The following is a 19,417-nucleotide window of genomic DNA, read 5'->3' on the forward strand; positions in this document are numbered from 1 at the left end:
CCAGGACTGCAGCTGGACACGAACACAAACACTCAGGAGGTCCAGAGAGTGGAGGCCCGGCCCACTCATCTGGGACCAGGTCCTGACGGAGATCAATTTGAGGCAACCGTTGGAAAAACATCTTTCATACACGTCCATCTCTGGAGCTAAAAGGAAAACGATTTTCCTTTTTCATTAATTATTAATTAGAAATCCTACCAATAAAAGATCCATTTGTAAGTTCCATCAGTTCACCTGCTGATCTCAGGGGGTCACGGGGGCAGCAGCTGGAGCGAAGAGGTCCAGTCTTCCCCAGAATGTTCTTGTAGAATATCGAAGCAGGTCAACCAGTAAGTAAGTAAGTAATTTTTATTTATATAGTGCCTTTCCAGACCAGGGTCACAAAGCGCTTAAACAATCAAAACAATATCCAATAAAGTATATACTTTAAAGATCAAGATAAAACTGATAACACAACAGGAGCTCCAGAAAAACTAGTGGAAACTAGTTTGTTGTTTATAATCACCTACTTGTTTTTTTCACCTGTTTTTAAGATTATGTTTAAGGCAAATCTTTTCTTCTCTATCTATGGGTAAAAATAATGATTTTGCAGCAACAAAAATACCTTTAAATCCAACTGTGATTTAAAAATAGAAGAAAGAATCCAACGAATTCATATGATTAATCTATTCACTCAATGTTGTGGTTAAAGTGATTCAAAAACGTTTATTTCCTCGCCATGACTGTAACTGTGGTGGGTTCCCGCCCCACGTCCGACCCTCTAGCCGCGGCCCTGCGGTGGCACTTCTGCCGCTGGGGGGCGCAGTTGAGTCGTCGGGGCGGGACCAGCAGCAGCTGCAGACCCGCACTTCTCCGCCTCGGTTCTCTGGTCCAACTTCAACGGGCTCTCTCTGCTGCAGGACCCGCACCCACACAGAGACCGGCTGAGGAACATCCCGAGGGGACCACCGGGGACCACCGCAGTGACGTAACCAAGCGCGACTAAGGTAAGAATCTTGCAGCAGCCCAAGTCATGGTCCTCTGGTCAGAACCGAGTCAGAACCCGAGCTGCTTCTTCTGACCACAGAAAAATGACATGTCAGGGAGCAGAGTTGCGGATCCGCCTCTGGTGGTTCTGGTCCAGAAACCCTATAGTCCCAGTGGTCTCTTGTCAGACGAGAACATGGGAATCTTAGTCCAACTCCGCTGGGTCGTAAAAGTGGTTCAGGTCCAGGGTCCGAACTGATCCCAGACTTTTATCAGAGGCTTGTCTCGGGGCTGGGAGTGAACACTGACACTTCAAGATCCTTGTATTGATTCACGTTTTTGATTTAGATGAAGGAATTTAATGTGAAATTGATCATCAATATCTACCGGAGAGGATCGATAAAGCACCTGATCAATCAGAAATATCATCAATTATTCATTATACTGATCAACACAATAACAACCATCACTCACGTCGTTCTTTCATAGTTAACTCACGTTTGTGGAGCTCAAATGTGATGTTAAATATCACCCATAATATACTGTTTATTGTTCAAAATGATCCAAATCATTTTAAATTCATACAAATTGAATTGCATTTATTTAGTTAAATGTTTGTGTAAATGAAAAAGTTTTATTTACACAAAACAGGTTTTTGTCGTGGGTTCAGTTGTTGTCGGCGTGCAGCGAAGATGAAGAGTGACTTCTTCAAATGCCAGTTTCCTCTATTTTTCACCGGCTTCCTGTGCGAGATCATCGCCCCGAGTCATGCTCCCCCGACATCCCATCATCGTAACCACTTCACCGTCTCCATCCATCACACCATCCATCCTCGTCCGTCCTCCACTCTTCTCTCCATCCATCATCAGGCCCCTTTTCCAGCCACCCTCTCCTTCATCATCCTATTTAATCCTTTCTTTCTTCATCCACCATAAAACCTCCTCCTCCTCATCCATTCATCCTCTCACCATTATAGTCTTCTCTTCTTCTCATTGTGACTCATCCATCCATCCGTAATTATCGTTCCATTATCGTCCTCTGTAGCTACCGTTACACAAATCATCTTTTTTTTCTTCGTCCGACATGTTTAATTTGTCAATACTTCATTCATCTTTTCATTGTTTTGGTCAGTCCGTCTCCCATAATCACTTTCACCATCATTTATTATTCATCCCTCCATCATCCCGCCATTATCCTCGTTTCCATCCGAGCGTTTTATTTTCGCATCCATTCATCACCAGTTAGTTGACGTTAGCTTCCGCCGGCTAATCCGAGTTTGTACGTTTTGTAACTTTAATCGATGTTTATTCAGTTTGTTTCACATGCTATTGTTTCTGATCCACTTCAGATCTATTGACTCGACTCACGTGTTTGTCATTTATGTTTGTTCAGGTTATGATGAGGATCACTGACTGACACACTTGTGTTCCTCCTCAAGGCGGGAAGTGTTCCACTCAAATGTGGGGCGTTTCCCAAAAGGGAGCGAAATTCATCCTTTGCCGCCCGAAGGCGAATCATTAATGAGATTGTGCCAGTGGAGGAATGGAGTCTGGAGTCTTGTGTTAGAAATAATAACGTCTGAGTTCACTTTCAGAAACTGATGAAGTCGTTGAAAAAAAAGTGTCAAAACCACAATAACAGCTAAATCTGTGGAGGTTCACGGGTGTGCTTTTGGTTTGGTTTCCAGCGGTTTTTTTCGACTCTTTTTGCTGGTGTGCGACGTTTGCACAAGTCTCAGCTCGACTCTTGTGTGAGTGCGAGTGTGTCACACTTGCTGCTTACATAAGTCGCATTCACGTCTGAAGTTTCTTGGTGAAGAAAACACCTCCCCTTCACTTCTGCCAACTCACTGAATCATGCTAGTTCTTTTTTAGTCAATAACACAACTGTTCCCAAACAAAATGATGACAAAGAGACGACCTTGTGTGTTTGTTTCTGTGACTACAACAATATGTGGTTTGGTTTTGTGTGCAGTTTTAACATTTATTCTTTGTGTAATTAATTGTGGTGTGTGTTGACACACACTGTAAGTAAGTAAGTAATTCTTATTTATATAGCGCTTTTCTAGACCAGGGTCAGAAAGCGCTTAAACAATCAAAACAATATTCAATAAAGTATATACTTTAAAGATCAAGATAAAACTGATAACACAACAGGAGTTCCAAAAAATCAAGGAAAAGCCTGAACAAATAGAAACATCTTAAGATGTTTCTTAAAGGAGTCAGTAGATCATCAAGAGCAAAGAGAGAGGAAGATCGTTCCAAAGCTTAGGAGCAACAGCCTGGAAGGATTTCTCTCCTCTGGTCTTGAACCGTGTGTGAGGAACCATTAGTAGATTCTGATCCACAGACCTCAGAGCCCGAGCTGGGGTGTAAGGCTGGATCAGATCACTGATGGAAGGTCTGACCATGAATAGATCTGAAAGTAAGAACCAGAATTTTAAAGTTGATCCTGAAAGAAACTGGAAGCCAGTGAAGAGTTTTAAGGAGAAATGTGAGTTCTCCTACTAGAGCGGGTCAGAATTCTCGCTGCAGAGTTCTGTATCAACTGCAGGCGAGACAGATCCTTCTTGTTAAGACACAAAAACAAACTGTTACAATAGTCCAGACGAGAAGAAACAAACACATGGATTATAAGCTCCAGACAGTGTTGTGACAACATTTTCCTAAGTTTAGAGATTTTTCTCAGTTGAAGGAAACAGTTTCTGGTCAGTTTTCTGTAGTGTTGAACTAGAGACATGTCTTTATCAAATACAACACCCAGGTTTCTCAGGCTCAGTTTGACAGACTGACTTAAGTCACTCGAGTACTGACTCAACCCTGGAATCTTATCATCATGAGCAATCACCAAAGTTTCAGTTTTGTCCACATTTAGCTGCAGTGTTTTCACTCATTGTTTGATTTCTAGCAAACAATTGACTAAGTTCAGCCTCTGGGGCTCAGTTGGGTCAAAAGAGCAGTAGAGCTGGATGTCATCAACAAAAATGTGATAAGAAACATCAGGAAATCTCCGAATGATTTTACTGAGAGGAATCAAGTACAGCAAAAACAATAAAGGACCCAGAACAGAACCTTGAGGGACTCCACACAACAGATCTGCCGATTCAGACCTCATTTGATTGGCAGATACACTAAAACTGCGCCCAGAAAGGTAAGATGAGAACCATTCTAACACAGACCCAGACAGTCTTCATCCCTCAGTCTTCTCAGCAGGATCTGGTGATCAACTGTGTCAAAGGCTGAGGACAGATCCAAGAGAACCAGGACAGTGGATTTACCAGAGTCAGCCGACATCATGATGTCACTGGACACTTTCAATAAAGCTGTCTCCGTAGAGTGATGTTTACGGAAGCCAGACTGAAACTTCTCATGGATGTCGCTCTGATCCAGAAACAGCTGCTCAGACACCACCTTCTCCAAGATCTTGGACAAGAAAGGGAGCTTAGAAATAGTATCACGATACGATACGATATATAGTGATAGTGTAGTAACAAGTATATATGTGTAGTATTGTCCAGTACTTGACTCTGGTGTTGTGATAGTGTAGTAATAAGTTTATATGTGTAGTATTGTCCAGTACTTGACTCTGGTGTTGTGATAGTGTAGCAACAACTATATACGTGTAGTATTGTCCAGTACTTGACTCTGGTGTTGTGATAGTTTAGTAACAAGTATATATGTGTAGTATTGTCTAGTACTTGACTCTGGTGTTGTGATAGTGTAGTAACAAGTATATATGTGAAGTATTGTCTAGTACTTGACTCTGGTGTTGTGATAGTGTAGTAACAAGTATATATGTGTAGTATTGTCTAGTACTTGACTCTGGTGTTGTGATAGTGTAGCAACGACTATATACGTGTAGTATTGTCCAGTACTTGACTCTGGTGTTGTGATAGTATAGTAACAAGTATATATGTGTAGTATTGTCCAGTACTTGACTCTGGTGTTGTGATAGTGTAGTAACAAGTATATATGTGTAGTATTGTCCAGTACTTGACTCTGGTGTTGTGATAGTGTAGTAACAAGTATATATGTGTAGTATTGTCCAGTACTTGACTCTGGTGTTGTGATAGTGTAGTAACAAGTATATATGTGTAGTATTGTCCAGTACTTGACTCTGGTGTTGTGATAGTGTAGTAACAAGGATATATGTGTAGTATTGTCCAGTACTTGACTCTGGTGTTGTGAAAGTGTAGTAACAAGTATATATGTGTAGTATTGTCCAGTACTTGACTCTGGTGTTGTGATAGTGTAGTAACAAGTATATATGTGTAGTATTGTCCAGTACTTGACTCTGGTGTTGTGATAGTGTAGTAACAAGGATATATGTGTAGTATTGTCCAGTACTTGACACTGGTGTTGTGATAGTGTAGTAACAAGTATATATGTGTAGTATTGTCCAGTACTTGACTCTGGTGTTGTGATAGTATAGTAACAAGTATATATGTGTAGTATTGTCCAGTACTTGACTCTGGTGTTGTGATAGTGTAGTAACAAGTATATATGTGTAGTATTGTCCAGTACTTGACTCTGGTGTTGTGATAGTGTAGTAACAAGTATATATGTGTAGTATTGTCCAGTACTTGACTCTGGTGTTGTGATAGTGTAGTAACAAGTATATATGTGTAGTATTGTCCAGTACTTGACTCTGGTGTTGTGATAGTGTAGTAACAAGGATATATGTGTAGTATTGTCCAGTACTTGACTCTGGTGTTGTGAAAGTGTAGTAACAAGTATATATGTGTAGTATTGTCCAGTACTTGACTCTGGTGTTGTGATAGTGTAGTAACAAGTATATATGTGTAGTATTGTCCAGTACTTGACTCTGGTGTTGTGATAGTGTAGTAACAAGGATATATGTGTAGTATTGTCCAGTACTTGACACTGGTGTTGTGATAGTGTAGTAACAAGTATATATGTGTAGTATTGTCCAGTACTTGACTCTGGTGTTGTGATAGTGTAGTAACAAGTATATATGTGTAGTATTGTCCAGTACTTGACTCTGGTGTTGTGATAGTTTAGTAACAAGTATATATGTCTAGTATTGTCCAGTACTTGACTCTGGTGTTGTGATAGTGTAGTAACAAGTATATATGTGAAGTATTGTCTAGTACTTGACTCTGGTGTTGTGATAGTGTAGTAACAAGTATATATGTGTAGTATTGTCTAGTACTTGACTCTGGTGTTGTGATAGTGTAGCAACGACTATATACGTGTAGTATTGTCCAGTACTTGACTCTGGTGTTGTGATAGTATAGTAACAAGTATATATGTGTAGTATTGTCCAGTACTTGACTCTGGTGTTGTGATAGTGTAGTAACAAGTATATATGTGTAGTATTGTCCAGTACTTGACTCTGGTGTTGTGATAGTGTAGTAACAAGTATATATGTGTAGTATTGTCCAGTACTTGACTCTGGTGTTGTGATAGTGTAGTAACAAGTATATATGTGTAGTATTGTCCAGTACTTGACTCTGGTGTTGTGATAGTGTAGTAACAAGGATATATGTGTAGTATTGTCCAGTACTTGACTCTGGTGTTGTGAAAGTGTAGTAACAAGTATATATGTGTAGTATTGTCCAGTACTTGACTCTGGTGTTGTGATAGTGTAGTAACAAGTATATATGTGTAGTATTGTCCAGTACTTGACTCTGGTGTTGTGATAGTGTAGTAACAAGGATATATGTGTAGTATTGTCCAGTACTTGACACTGGTGTTGTGATAGTGTAGTAACAAGTATATATGTGTAGTATTGTCCAGTACTTGACTCTGGTGTTGTGATAGTGTAGTAACAAGTATATATGTGTAGTATTGTCCAGTACTTGACTCTGGTGTTGTAGTATTTACAGACCACATGACTCTTGACGAAGTTGTAACTGATTTCATTTGTTTTCAAACCAAAATATCTCCAAACATCAGCTTTAAAAGCTGCTGAAGTCACTGTATCCTCTCGTCCTCAGTCATCGCCGTGATTTCACTGTTCCCGTAGATGCAGAGGACGTAATGAATGCTGCCATCTAGAGGCTGGAGGTATAATTGTAACACAAAAATTAACAAATTAAGTGAATATTTCCATGTTAATTGTAAAAAAAAAATGTATTTCATATACAATTAATGATTTGCTTTGAAAATCCCCCCCAGAAGTATTATGAAAAATAATATTGCAATACATGGATGTATCAATATATTCTCACAGTTTTAAGAAGTTGTGCGCTTGTTGTGTGTCAGTATTTATACGTCTGTGCAAGATGTACTTGAAGTGTTTGTGTAACTGAGTTTGTTTTCTTTGTGATCAGGGTGTGTTTCGACGAGTGTGTTATCGCAGTCGTGAGTGTGTGTATAATCTAAAAGGGACACACACACTTGTGTTCATAAGTAGCTCAGGGGGACGGCAGTGAACAAAAAAAACGAGCTGAGCCAAAAGGCTAAGCGTAGAGCCGGAGATGATCCGTCTCAGTCAGTGGGTGACCCGGAGTCAGACAGGAAGTGGTGTTTGTTGCTGATAAAGACAGGAAGTGACGCAGTAGCGCTGGTGTGTGTGTGTGTGTGTGAACAGGATTCTCAAGAAGTGCCTCGACAGGGAAACTCTCAGTCAGAGGCTCGCCTGCGTCGCCATGGCAACAGGGAGAAGTTTGGTATTTCCACCAAGTCAACACTCGCTGTGAGCAAACAGTCCATTTATAGTCCCGGAGTGTTCCCCTGCCCCCCCCCCCCCCCTCTGAGTCATCATGTGTGGGTTTTATTTTGAAGGCCAGCGAGGGTCACGGGTGGGCGGAGGGGGCGGGGCCTGGAGACGCCGGATCTTTTCTCCGGGTGTTAGTCACACAACGGCGAGGACCGAACGAGGGGAGACACTTTCCATAGCAACCGACACACACGTTCAGATACTATGTATCATCCGGGGTCCTCGTCCATCATCCCCCCCGGAGAGAGCGGGGGGCAATGGTCCAGGATGGTTCATTCCGGGGTCGCCCTTCTGAGATCCCGGTGATGTCTGGACTCGACCGGTCAACGACATTCCACCGCTGCAGGTCACATGACTCCATCCCTCCATCCGTGAGTGTTTTTTCTGGCGCCGGATGGAAACGAATCAGATCCAATCAGGAAGTGAGGATCACGTTTCTGCAGGAGGTCTCGGAGGACGACGTTCTCCTCAGTGGTCCAGAGTCCACTCGAGGTGCAGAAGATACAGAGGGTGGGTGGGGGGGGGGGGGAGTCCCGGGCTGAGGGCAGGAAGTGAAATGTCAGAGGAAACTGTTGTTTCACACAAACACGTGAAGTCGATCATCATGTTTTTGAATTTTGAATCATTTTTATTGTAATGTTGATTTAATTTTCAGCCTTGAATTACTGGAATTCAATCGTTTCTATTTTGAAAGGTTGAATCAGTTTTAATTTAATATTTGAATTGAATCATTTGTTTATTGAAATGATTAATTTGTTATTTGAAGATAATTAGAAAAAGTTGAAACAAACAACATTTTCTTTCACATACAGTTTTTGAATTTCAAAAATTAAAAAATAGATTCTTTTTTTAATAATAGAATTTAGAATGTATTTTATTTTCTATTTATTAGAATTAAAATATCAAACTACATGTCAAACACATAATTTGCAAAGACACCTGTATAGCAACAATATTATATTGAATAAAAGAAAATACTGAATTTATTTTTGAACTATTTAAATTAGTCAAATAAAAGGATGAAATGATGACGGTACTATTTAACATTTAAAAGACTATTAATTAAAAAATATTTTATTTATCGAAATTATTTATTTAATTATTTTTACACTTTTTATTTCTTTTTTTAAAATTAATTTTGAAAATATTTAAATATTTAAATGTAACTTTTAATATGTTAATTATTTAATGGAATTTTCTATTACATTTTTTTCCAAAAACACAAGAATATTAGGAAAAGTTTGTTCAATTTTCGACTTCTACACAAACGCTGACTCGTCGATAATAAAGAGTTAAAGAAGAAGAAACGTCTTCATTGTTATTGAGATGATGTTGGACCTGAAGGGTCTCAGAAGGTCGAGTGTGTCTTGTAGACCTGCCGGTGGTTCCCTCGCCAGAGAGTGTCCTCAGAAGCGAGGGAAGTTAATGTGGTGACGTCGGCGAGTGCGACGTGGGCTGAGATGACATGTAAATGTATTCATCAGGAGAGGCGACGTTCAGACGTGACAGTAAATTTAGAACCAGAAGAAAGACAGGAAGAAGAAGAAGAAGAAGGTCTGGTGTGTGACTCCACCATCTTCTCTCTCTCTGTGCAGACACGACTCAACATGGCCGCCCACGCCGAGCCGGAGGTGAAGGAGCTGAACCCGGTCGACTTCATCCAGCTCCAGCAGTACATCGACTGTTCGTGGCCCGACTCGCACCCACACACTCTTTGTTTACTCTCGTCTGCTCGCGCCGCCAGAGGCTCTTTTCACGTTCGCTCAAATTTGAGGGAAAAACACAGACATGCAGCTCCGGCTGTGAAAACATCAGACACGTTCTCTCAGAAACACCCGCCTGTTCACACGTTCTTGTTTGCTTCCATGATGTTGTTGTCGGTGTGAAACCCTCTTCTCTCTGCAGACTGCAGCCTGAAGGTCAAGGACGTGTTGAGGGAGTTCGACGCCGACGGGCGTTTGGCCAAACACAGGCACGGCGAGGTGAGACCCCCGGAGCCACCGTTTTTTGAAGATTTATTTCGAACCACGTCACATCGAGGGGGTCGTTCTCACGGACCGGTTGAACGAGAGATTCTCCGGTCGGATAAGAACGAAATAAAAACAGCAGGACAGGCAAAAAACAAACTTTAAAAGGCATATAAAAATAATCTCACCATAATGCTGAATCAGCAAAAAAAAGAAAATCTTTATTAGTAAATGTCAAGAGTCTCAAATGGCTAAAAAAGAAAGAGTTTTCTCCAGAATAAAACTTTTCCAACAGTTATAATCAACACAACAGGAATTAAATATTGCTTTTTTTATTTGAGAACCACATAAACCTCTTAACGTCCTGTTGAGATCAAAGTTGATTCTTCTTTGAAGATTTACAAGATAGTACAACAGAGATGATTAAGAAAAATTGATGTAAACAATTATTTTCCATCATATCTTTTGATCTTATACATACATAATAAATCTTTACACATGTATGATTTATTTTAGAATAATTTTAAGCAAAATACACATGCAAACAACAACTTTATTAGTAATTTTTATTTTATTTTATTTTATTGTATTTTATTTTATTTTATTTTATTTTATTTTATTTTATTTTATTTTATTTTATTTTATTTTATTTTATTTTATTTTATTTTGTTCTGTTTTAATTCATTTTATTATTTTATTTTATTTTAAGGCGCTTCACAAGTAATAATTACTTTCTTACTATTTTATTGAAGGTTATTTGTTTATTATATTGTGTTTCTTCACTTCGTTCTGATTTAAATTCTTATTTTCATCTCGACCACACATTTTAACTCCAAACTCCAGCAGAAAGACTTGACTCTTCATTCTGTCCTCCAGCGCATCAACGAAGAAGGTTTCCGTCTCTTCCTGAAGACGTACCTGGAAGTTGAAGACTTCCCACCGGACCTCTGCCAGAGACTCTTCCGGTCCTTCCAGAACTCAGAGGACTCTTGCAGTAAGATGCTCTTCATCTCCTGAGGTCCACTGCGAGCTCATGCCTTCTTCTCTCGTGCAGAGGAGGTCTTCCTGAAGGACGTGTCCTGCTACTTCTCTCTGCTGGAGGACGGTCAGCCGCGGGACAAGCTGGAGTGTGAGTGAAGGTTCTTCATGTTCTTCACGTTCTTCTCCTTCACCTTCTCTTTCCCTCCTCAGTCGCGTTCCGACTCTACGACAGGGACGGCAACGGCGTCCTGGACAGTTCGGTGAGTCTTCCGAAGGTCCTCAGCCGTGGTCCTGGACTCAGGTTCTCTCCTCACAGGAAGTGGACCGGATCATCGCTCAGATGATGCACGCTGCAGACTACCTGGGCTGGGACGTCTCGGAGCTGCGGCCGGTGAGTTCCAGAACCTTCCGAGGTGTCTCGAGTCCAGAGTCCAACCAGGTGTTCTGCAGGTTCTGAAGGACATGATGACGGCCATCGATGCCGACAGCAGCGGGACGGTGTCGCTGACCGAGTGGGTCCAGGGCGGGATGAACAACGTTCCCCTGCTGGTGCTGCTGGGCCTCAAGGTACCGACTTTGTGAACGACATTCTCCCGAAATTCGACCTTCATCTGCGTCTGCTGAGTCACCGTTTACACAGACTCGTCTTTCGTCTTCACAACCTACGCTGTTTGGATTCTCCCACTGTTTCTGCTGACTCACTGTTTCTGTGACCTCCAGTTTCTGCTGACTGTTGTTAATATTGACATTATGGTTGTGACTCAGCGTTTCCTTCTTGAGATACAATATTGTATCTTGAGATACAGTATTGTATATTTGATTTGCATCACGATACAGAGTTAACGATACAGTATATTGTGATAGTGTAGAGTGTTGTGATAGTGTAGTAATATGTCCTCATTCATCACTGTATCCTCTCGTCCTCAGTCATCACTGTATCCTCTCGTCCTCATTCATCACTGTATCCTCTCGTCCTCATTCATCACTGTATCCTCTCGTCCTCATTCATCACTGTATCCTCTCGTCCTCAGTCATCACTGTATCCTCTCGTCCTCAGTCATCACTGTATCCTCTCGTCCTAATTCACTCTATCCTCTCGTCCTCATTCATCACTGTATCCTCTCGTCCTCAGTCATCACTGTATCCTCTCGTCCTCATTCATCACTGTATCCTCTCGTCCTCATTCATCACTGTATCCTCTCGTCCTCAGTCATCACTGTATCCTCTCGTCCTCAGTCATCACTGTATCCTCTCGTCCTCAGGCATCACTGTATCCTCTCGTCCTCATTCATCACTGTATCCTCTCGTCCTCAGTCATCACTGTATCCTCTCATCCTCATTCATCACTGTATCCTCTCGTCCTCATTCATCACTGTATCCTCTCGTCCTCAGGCATCACTGTATCCTCTCGTCCTCATTCATCACTGTATCCTCTCGTCCTCAGTCATCACTGTATCCTCTCGTCCTCAGTCATCACTGTATCCTCTCGTCCTCAGGCATCACTGTATCCTCTCGTCCTCATTCATCACTGTATCCTCTCGTCCTCAGTCATCACTCTATCCTCTCGTCCTCATTCATCACTGTATCCTCTCGTCCTCAGTCATCACTGTATCCTCTCATCCTCATTCATCACTGTATCCTCTCGTCCTCATTCATCACTGTATCCTCTCATCCTCAGTCATCACTGTATCCTATTGTCCTCAGTCATCACTGTATCCTCTCGTCCTCAGTCATCACTGTATCCTATTGTCCTCAGTCATCACTGTATCCTATTGTCCTCAGTCATCACTGTATCCTCTCGTCCTCAGTCATCACTGTATCCTATTGTCCTCAGTCATCACTGTATCCTCTCGTCCTCAGTCATCACTGTATCCTCTCGTCCTCAGTCATCACTGTATCCTCTCGTCCTCAGTCATCACTGTATCCTCTCGTCCTCAGTCATCACTGTATCCTCTCGTCCTCAGTCATCACTGTATCCTCTCGTCCTCAGTCATCACTGTATCCTCTCGTCCTCATTCATCACTGTATCCTCTCGTCCTCATTCATCACTGTATCCTCTCGTCCTCATTCATCACTGTATCCTCTCGTCCTCATTCATCACTGTATCCTCTCATCCTCAGTCATCACTGTATCCTCTCGTCCTCAGTCATCACTGTATCCTCTCATCCTCATTCATCACTGTATCCTCTCGTCCTCAGTCATCACTGTATCCTCTCGTCCTCATTCATCACTGTATCCTCTCGTCCTCATTCATCACTGTATCCTCTCATCCTCAGTCATCACTGTATCCTCTCGTCCTCAGTCATCACTGTATCCTCTCGTCCTCAGTCATCACTGTATCCTATTGTCCTCAGTCATCACTGTATCCTATTGTCCTCAGTCATCACTGTATCCTCTCGTCCTCAGTCATCACTGTATCCTATTGTCCTCAGTCATCACTGTATCCTCTCGTCCTCAGTCATCACTGTATCCTCTCGTCCTCAGTCATCACTGTATCCTCTCTCTTTATCCTTAATTCTATAAATAAATAAAACCATTTAAGAACTACAATGTAAAATAAAATATGATTTAAAATACAAAAAAATAAAAAACAATGAATTGTTGAAAGATATGGATATTTTATTTTAATACTTAGAAGTTAATTTATTATTTAATATCTTTTTTGTATTTAAAGCGACACATAATGTCTGCAAAACTTTTTGTTCCTTGTTCATTTTTTAACGTCTTTTAAAGTTCAAATCCAGTTCAGTGGTCGTCACCATGGCAACAGGTGTGTCCGGCACAGAAGGCGCTGACAGACCACGGCGACCTCAGGGTGTATTTAAAGACACCCGAGGCTTCTTTTAAATTTAGACTTCAGAAGCCGCAGACTATTGTCAGCGTCGTGTCGGGGAGCTCAGGGTTGGCGTCTCTGACATCACTTCCTCCCGGTTCAGATGACCCGGAAGGACGGGCAGCACCTGTGGAGGATGAAGCACTTCAACAAGCCGGTCTACTGTAACGTCTGCCAGAGTCTGCTGCTGGGCCTGAGGAAGCAGGGCCTCTGCTGCACCTGTGAGTCCCTGAACGCACCGCGGACAATGTCACGCTGTCAATCAAACACAATTGACACTGTTTATTACAATTGTGTTTTTTCATGAACACATTTGAGCCCCGGGGGCCACATGGCTCTTTTGATGTGGCCCTCTTGAGGTCAAAGGTCATATAGAAATAAAATAATGATTTTTTTTTATTTCTATTATTCATTATTAGTCTCATAATGTAACAATAGAATTTTATACAATAAAAAGAGTTGTAAGAAACAATTGTAATAATAATTATTGTATTATATTAAGCTTCATTAAATGACTTGAGTAACTTTTTCTGTTTTATTTGCGGCCCCTCACAACACTGTATAAAATGTGGCCCCTGGAAGTTGAGTTGACACTGATCCAGTCACTGGTTGCAGCAGAGTACCAGACAGTGATGGCCATGTTCCCTCAGGTTGCAAGTACACGGTCCACGGCCGCTGCGCCAACAGGAACCCGGCTCCCTGCACCAGAACCTACGTCAAGTCCAAGAAAGAGACCGGGGTAGGACGGAGTTGCCGTGGCGACCAAAATTGTTGAGGTTTTTCCCTCCAATCACGTGTTGGTGTTGCAGGTGGCGTCACATGACTGGGTGAGCGGGAACTGCGAGTCCAGGAAGTGCGAGCGCTGCCAGAAGAAGATCAAGAGCTTCCAGGGTCTGACGGGCAAACACTGCGTGTGGTGCCACACCATGGTGAGGACGGGTACTGCGCCGCGGGGGAGTAGTGATTGACGAAGTCATGTGACCTCGCAGCGACACGACGGCTGCGTGGACCAGGAACCGAGCGAGTGTTCTTGCGGGCCGCTCCGGGACCACATCCTGCCGCCCTGGGCCGTGTACCCCGTCATCAAGGTAGGCAGACTTGACTGAGGCGTGACCCCCTGCGTGACCCCGGCGTGACCCCGGTTCACCCGCAGGAACGATCCAGCAACGGCTGCTCGGCTTCTCCGGACGACAGTGAACTCAACACCACACCTGACGGGCAGGTGCTGCAGGTGTGTTTCTTAACCCTTGTGTGTCCCAATGTCAAGGTGACCTAAAGTCCTGAATACAAATATGTTTGTGGTATCCCTTTTGTTGTCTCTGGGTCAAAGGTGAACGACCTCCATGGCTTGCAGTGGTGGAGGTCAGGCTCACCTTTGACCCTGAGACAATACACGGGTTAACTTAAGTATGAAAAATATTTTTTGGGGTAAATTCAAAAGGGTATGAATGAAATAATATCATATTAAGAAAATAAAATGTAATTAAACTAATTAGAATATTAAACTAAAAAATATATTATTTCGAAAATATTCGATTTAGTTTTTTATTCATTACATTTATTTCAATGAAGAAACCATTGAATTAAATTGTTCAATTAAAAATATTATTTCAATAATTCAGATTTCTATCAAATAATGATAATATATAATAATATTCTGATATTGATTATGATTCTTCCAACCGTCAAACTAATATATCACATGTTGTGTCGTTTGGTTTATTTCTCACTTCAATTTAAAAATAATAATAATAATAATAATTGAGATATTAAATGAACCTTCAATATTACATTTTAGTTAAATACAATAATTACAGTGTCATTCCGTCATGACGATATTATATCTGTAGTTCTGTGACCTCTGATGATGTCACTGCTCACAGATTGTTCCGGTCCAGAACACTCACCCGCTGCTGGTGTTCGTGAACCCCAAGAGTGGCGGGAAACAGGGCGAGCGGTGAGTCGGCAGAAAAACACCACGAGCTTCCATGTTCATCACCTCCTCGTCTGCTTCAGAGTCCTTCGGAAGTTCCAGTTCCTACTGAACCCGCTCCAGGTCTACAACCTGTCCAACGGCGGCCCGGGACCCGGGTCAGAACCTTGCACCACAGGAACGTTTCTCAAAAGGAGTCCCGGGGGGTGACGCGTGGGTTTTGTGTTCCAGACTCAACTTCTTCCGAAACCTGAAGGACTTCAGGATCCTGGTCTGCGGCGGGGACGGAACCGTGGGCTGGATCCTGGACGCCATCGGTCAGAACCGAGCGGGGTCGGGTCATACGACGCGTCGGGGCCTCGATGATTGACGTCTTTTGATTTTACACCCTTTAGACAAAGCCAACCTGCAGGTGCGACCGCCCGTGGCTGTGCTTCCTCTGGGGACAGGAAATGACCTCGCCAGGTGTCTGCGGTGGGGAGGAGGTGAGGTTTGGGTCACATGACCACTATTACTTGATACCAAATCAATATTACTCTTCTTGAATAATGGTGGTGTTATATATTTAAATAAAGTGTGTATGAAATAAAACTATTTTTTCTTATTTACAGTGAATCTGCAACTATTAACGGCGTTCATATGGGGTTGTAATTAAACTTCCGCCCACTAGATGGCAGCAGTCATGACGTCCTCTGCAGCTTAAGGATAAATGAGATAAAAAGGTGGACAAATAAAGAGGGAGGGTGAGAGAAATGAGGAGAGAGGAGGGGATGGAAGTGAGTGAAGACAGATGGTCGTGAGGAAGGGTAGAAAACAGGAAAGGAAAGAGTTTCAACATGATGTTGTGGGGAGAAGACAAGAGGATGGAGGGATGATGGAAGAGAGACGGATGAAGAGAGTGAACGTCCTGGTTCTCTGCCTCTCAGGTTACGACGGCGAGGACCTGAGCCGGATCCTCCGGGACGTCGAGACGGGAACTCAGGTCCTGATGGACCGCTGGAGCGTGCAGGTGATCCAGGACCAGGACCAGGAGCAGGGCGACCCGGTTCCTTACGAGATCATCAACAACTACTTCTCCATAGGAGTGGTGAGTGACGCCCCGGGAGTCGCCCGGGTGGAGAATATTTGCTGAGTGTGTGTGTGTGTGTGTGTGTGTGTGTGTCGTCAGGACGCCTCCATCGCTCATCGCTTCCACACCATGAGAGAGAAACACCCGCAGAAGTTCAACAGCAGGTGTGTGGGGGGGGGAGGGCGAGGAGCTTTGTTAATTGTTGTGTATATTGTCTGTCGGCTGGTAAATATAAATGACAAATATACGTAGTTAAATGTAGTTTTTTAACACCTCAGGATGAAGAACAAGTTGTGGTACTTCGAGTTCGCCACGTCAGAAACCATCTCCGCCTCCTGCAAGAGGCTGCGCGACAGCCTGTCCATCGAGGTCAGTGTCCGCCGCCGCCGGCAGAGGGAGACAAAGAGCGAGAGCGCTTTGTCGCCAGCAGGGGGCAGCAGCGTACTGTCAATCACGTGCACAAGCGACTGGGTTTTAAATTGTATTTATTTGGTTTATATTTGGTAACGTTCTATAAAAACTTGAGGGATTGTAATCGTGAAAAATATAATTTAGGGACATTTTCAAAGTATTTTCTGTCTGTAGAATTGTTAAAACGGTTACAAAACTGCCAAAGAAATGTTGAAATGAATAAAAGACAAAAAAAAAAGAAATGAAGAAAAAGCGAATTGGGAAAACAAATAAACGTTTAATAAACTATACATCAATAATTAAATGGATTAATAAATAAAAGAAGGAAAGGTGGAAAATAGAAATTCATTAAAAAACGAATTGTGTAAATAAATACATGTTTAATTAAGGAAAATGGTAATTCCATGAAATACAAGTTTAAATGAAAACAAACACAGACGTAGCAGCAGTTTTTGACAGAAATCAAATTAGAATTTATTTTGGCATTTTATATGTATTGCATTTATATTTTTATTCACAGATGTATTTATACATTTATTGATTTTTTTTATACATTTATTGATTTATTTAGAATTTTGCCTTTAACTTCCTTCATATATATTTAAAATGATACAAGTGTTTTAAGATGAAATAAATAACCTTGTAAGAACCTCTGACATGAACCTGTCCAACAGTGTTGTGGGACGTCTCTGGACCTCAGTGGGGGGTCTCTGGAGGGCATCGCTGTCCTGAACATTCCCAGCATGCACGGGGGCTCCAATCTGTGGGGAGAGACCAAGAGCAGCCGAGGCCAGAGCAGCGTGGACGAGCCTGACGTGATCGTGGATCCTGAAGTCCTCAAAGTCTCCTCCCAGGGTAACAAATACACACTTCAACACAAATACACACTTCAACACAAATACACACTTCAACACACACACATGACGATTGGAAAAGAAAATACAAATAACAAGAACAACATGAGACAAAATACCATCTTGATAAATACAAAAAAAATACCACTTTGATCAAGTATAAGATACAAAAATACAATCTTGTAAAATACAAGAAGCAAAAAAAAAACTTAAAAATACAAGACACAAAAATACTATCCTAAAAATACAAGTTACAAAAATACTATCTTAGAAATACAAGATACAAAAATACAAGATACAAAAATTCAATCTTAAAAACACAAGATAAAAAACTACTATCTTAAAAATATAAGATACAAAAATACAATCTTAAAAATACAACATACAAAAATAAAAGATACCAAAATACAAGATACAAAAATACTATGCTAAAAATACAAGATAAAAAACTACTATCTTAAAAATATAAGATACTAAAATAAAATCTGAAAAATAGAAGATTCAAAATTAAGTCTTAAAATAAAAGATATTAAAATAAATCTTAAAAATGCAAGATACAAAAATACAGTCTTAAAAATAAAAGATACAAAATTAAGTCTTAAAATAAAATATATTAAAATAAATCTTAAAAATACCAGATACAAAAATTCAATCTTAAAAATACAAGATACAAAAAAAATACCATCTTATTAAAATACAATTTTAAAATTCAACATTAAATTTGAGCTACATAAAATATAAAATACAAAATAATAGTTAATATAATGAACACAAACACCAGTCCATATATATTATATATGAATATTGAACAGTGTTTCAGTTGATCCAGCTCTGATGTGTGTCGTCCACAGATCTCAGCGACCGGCGTCTGGAGGTGGTCGGGCTGGAGGGAGCCATGGAGATGGGTCAGATCTACACGGGCCTGAAGAGTGCGGTCCGACTGGCCAAGACGTCCCAGCTGACCATCAGGTGAGCGACACGTCCGGGCGACTCTCCTCCGACCGACCGGAGACACATCAGCAGAACAAAAACACGTTTGTCATTGAAATGAATGACGATGGTCGTCGTCCATCTTTTCTCCTCCTGCGTCATCAGGACGAAGAAGTCGTTGCCGATGCAGATCGACGGGGAGCCGTGGATGCAGCCGCCCTGCACGGTAACAAGTCCCGCCAGCTGCTGTTGACGCTCCTGCTGAGGCTGCTTTTGTTTGCTCAGATCCACATCACTCACAAGAACCAGGCGGCCATGTTGGTGGCTCCTCAGACCAAGTCCTCGGGATTCTTCAAGTGAAGCCGCTCACACGTGAACGTTTTTATAAATCTTACCTTTGAATGTCGTAGAGGAAACATTTTAATCATCTTAAGAGGTCGGAGCTGAGCCTCCGCACGTCTGTACAGTCGTCTCCGAGCATTTCAGTCGACGAACCACGAGTTCAGTGACAGAAGGATCTGCTGAAGCTTCTGGACTATTTTAAGAGAATGAATTTCAAAACTTGAATGTTTGCAGCGACTAATACGCTTAATTCTAACTTATTCATGAAAACTTAATAATGAATGTGTAAAGCAACTAATGAATGAAAATAAATGATAAGAAATGGAATTTTACTTTTTTATTTCTAGATGTAATTCCATTATTATGCCAATAGGTGGCGACGTCTGACCGATCTTTTAGAACTTTTTTTTTTTAATCTTTTTTGCTTTTTATATTCATTTAAATTTT

At 41.5% G+C, this 19,417-nt stretch overlaps 1 protein-coding gene across 1 annotated transcript; it reads left to right on the forward strand.

The window, feature by feature from the left end:
- Window positions 1–828: 828 nt before the first annotated feature.
- On the forward strand, window positions 829–19,297 carry dgkaa (diacylglycerol kinase, alpha a). The gene is made up of 24 exons (XM_087780981.1): window positions 829–986; window positions 9,246–9,333; window positions 9,556–9,632; window positions 10,494–10,611; window positions 10,672–10,746; window positions 10,809–10,858; window positions 10,915–10,989; window positions 11,049–11,165; window positions 13,535–13,652; window positions 14,082–14,170; window positions 14,241–14,360; window positions 14,421–14,519; window positions 14,585–14,662; window positions 15,315–15,388; window positions 15,448–15,522; window positions 15,596–15,681; window positions 15,760–15,849; window positions 16,291–16,451; window positions 16,533–16,597; window positions 16,712–16,802; window positions 17,519–17,699; window positions 18,550–18,667; window positions 18,794–18,854; window positions 18,914–19,297. The coding sequence occupies exons 2-24, from the start codon at window positions 9,258–9,260 to the stop codon at window positions 18,986–18,988; spliced, it is 2,169 nt and encodes a 722-aa protein (XP_087637107.1). The 5' UTR covers window positions 829–986; window positions 9,246–9,257; the 3' UTR covers window positions 18,989–19,297.
- The last annotated feature ends 120 nt before the right edge of the window (window positions 19,298–19,417 follow it).

This window comes from Callionymus lyra, chromosome 19 (genome assembly GCF_982586985.1).
Source record: "Callionymus lyra chromosome 19, fCalLyr1.hap1.1, whole genome shotgun sequence".
NCBI classification, from domain to species: domain Eukaryota; kingdom Metazoa; phylum Chordata; class Actinopteri; order Syngnathiformes; family Callionymidae; genus Callionymus; species Callionymus lyra.

Coding starts and splice junctions, on each gene's coding strand:
- dgkaa (XM_087780981.1), top strand. CDS start 9,258: ATGGCCGCCCACGCCGAGCCGGAGGTGAAGGAGCTGAACCCGGTCGAC. Junction 9,334..9,555: donor GCTCCAGCAGTACATCGACT/GTTCGTGGCCCG, acceptor TTCTCTCTGCAG/ACTGCAGCCTGAAGGTCAAG. Junction 15,389..15,447: donor GGCGGGAAACAGGGCGAGCG/GTGAGTCGGCAG, acceptor CGTCTGCTTCAG/AGTCCTTCGGAAGTTCCAGT.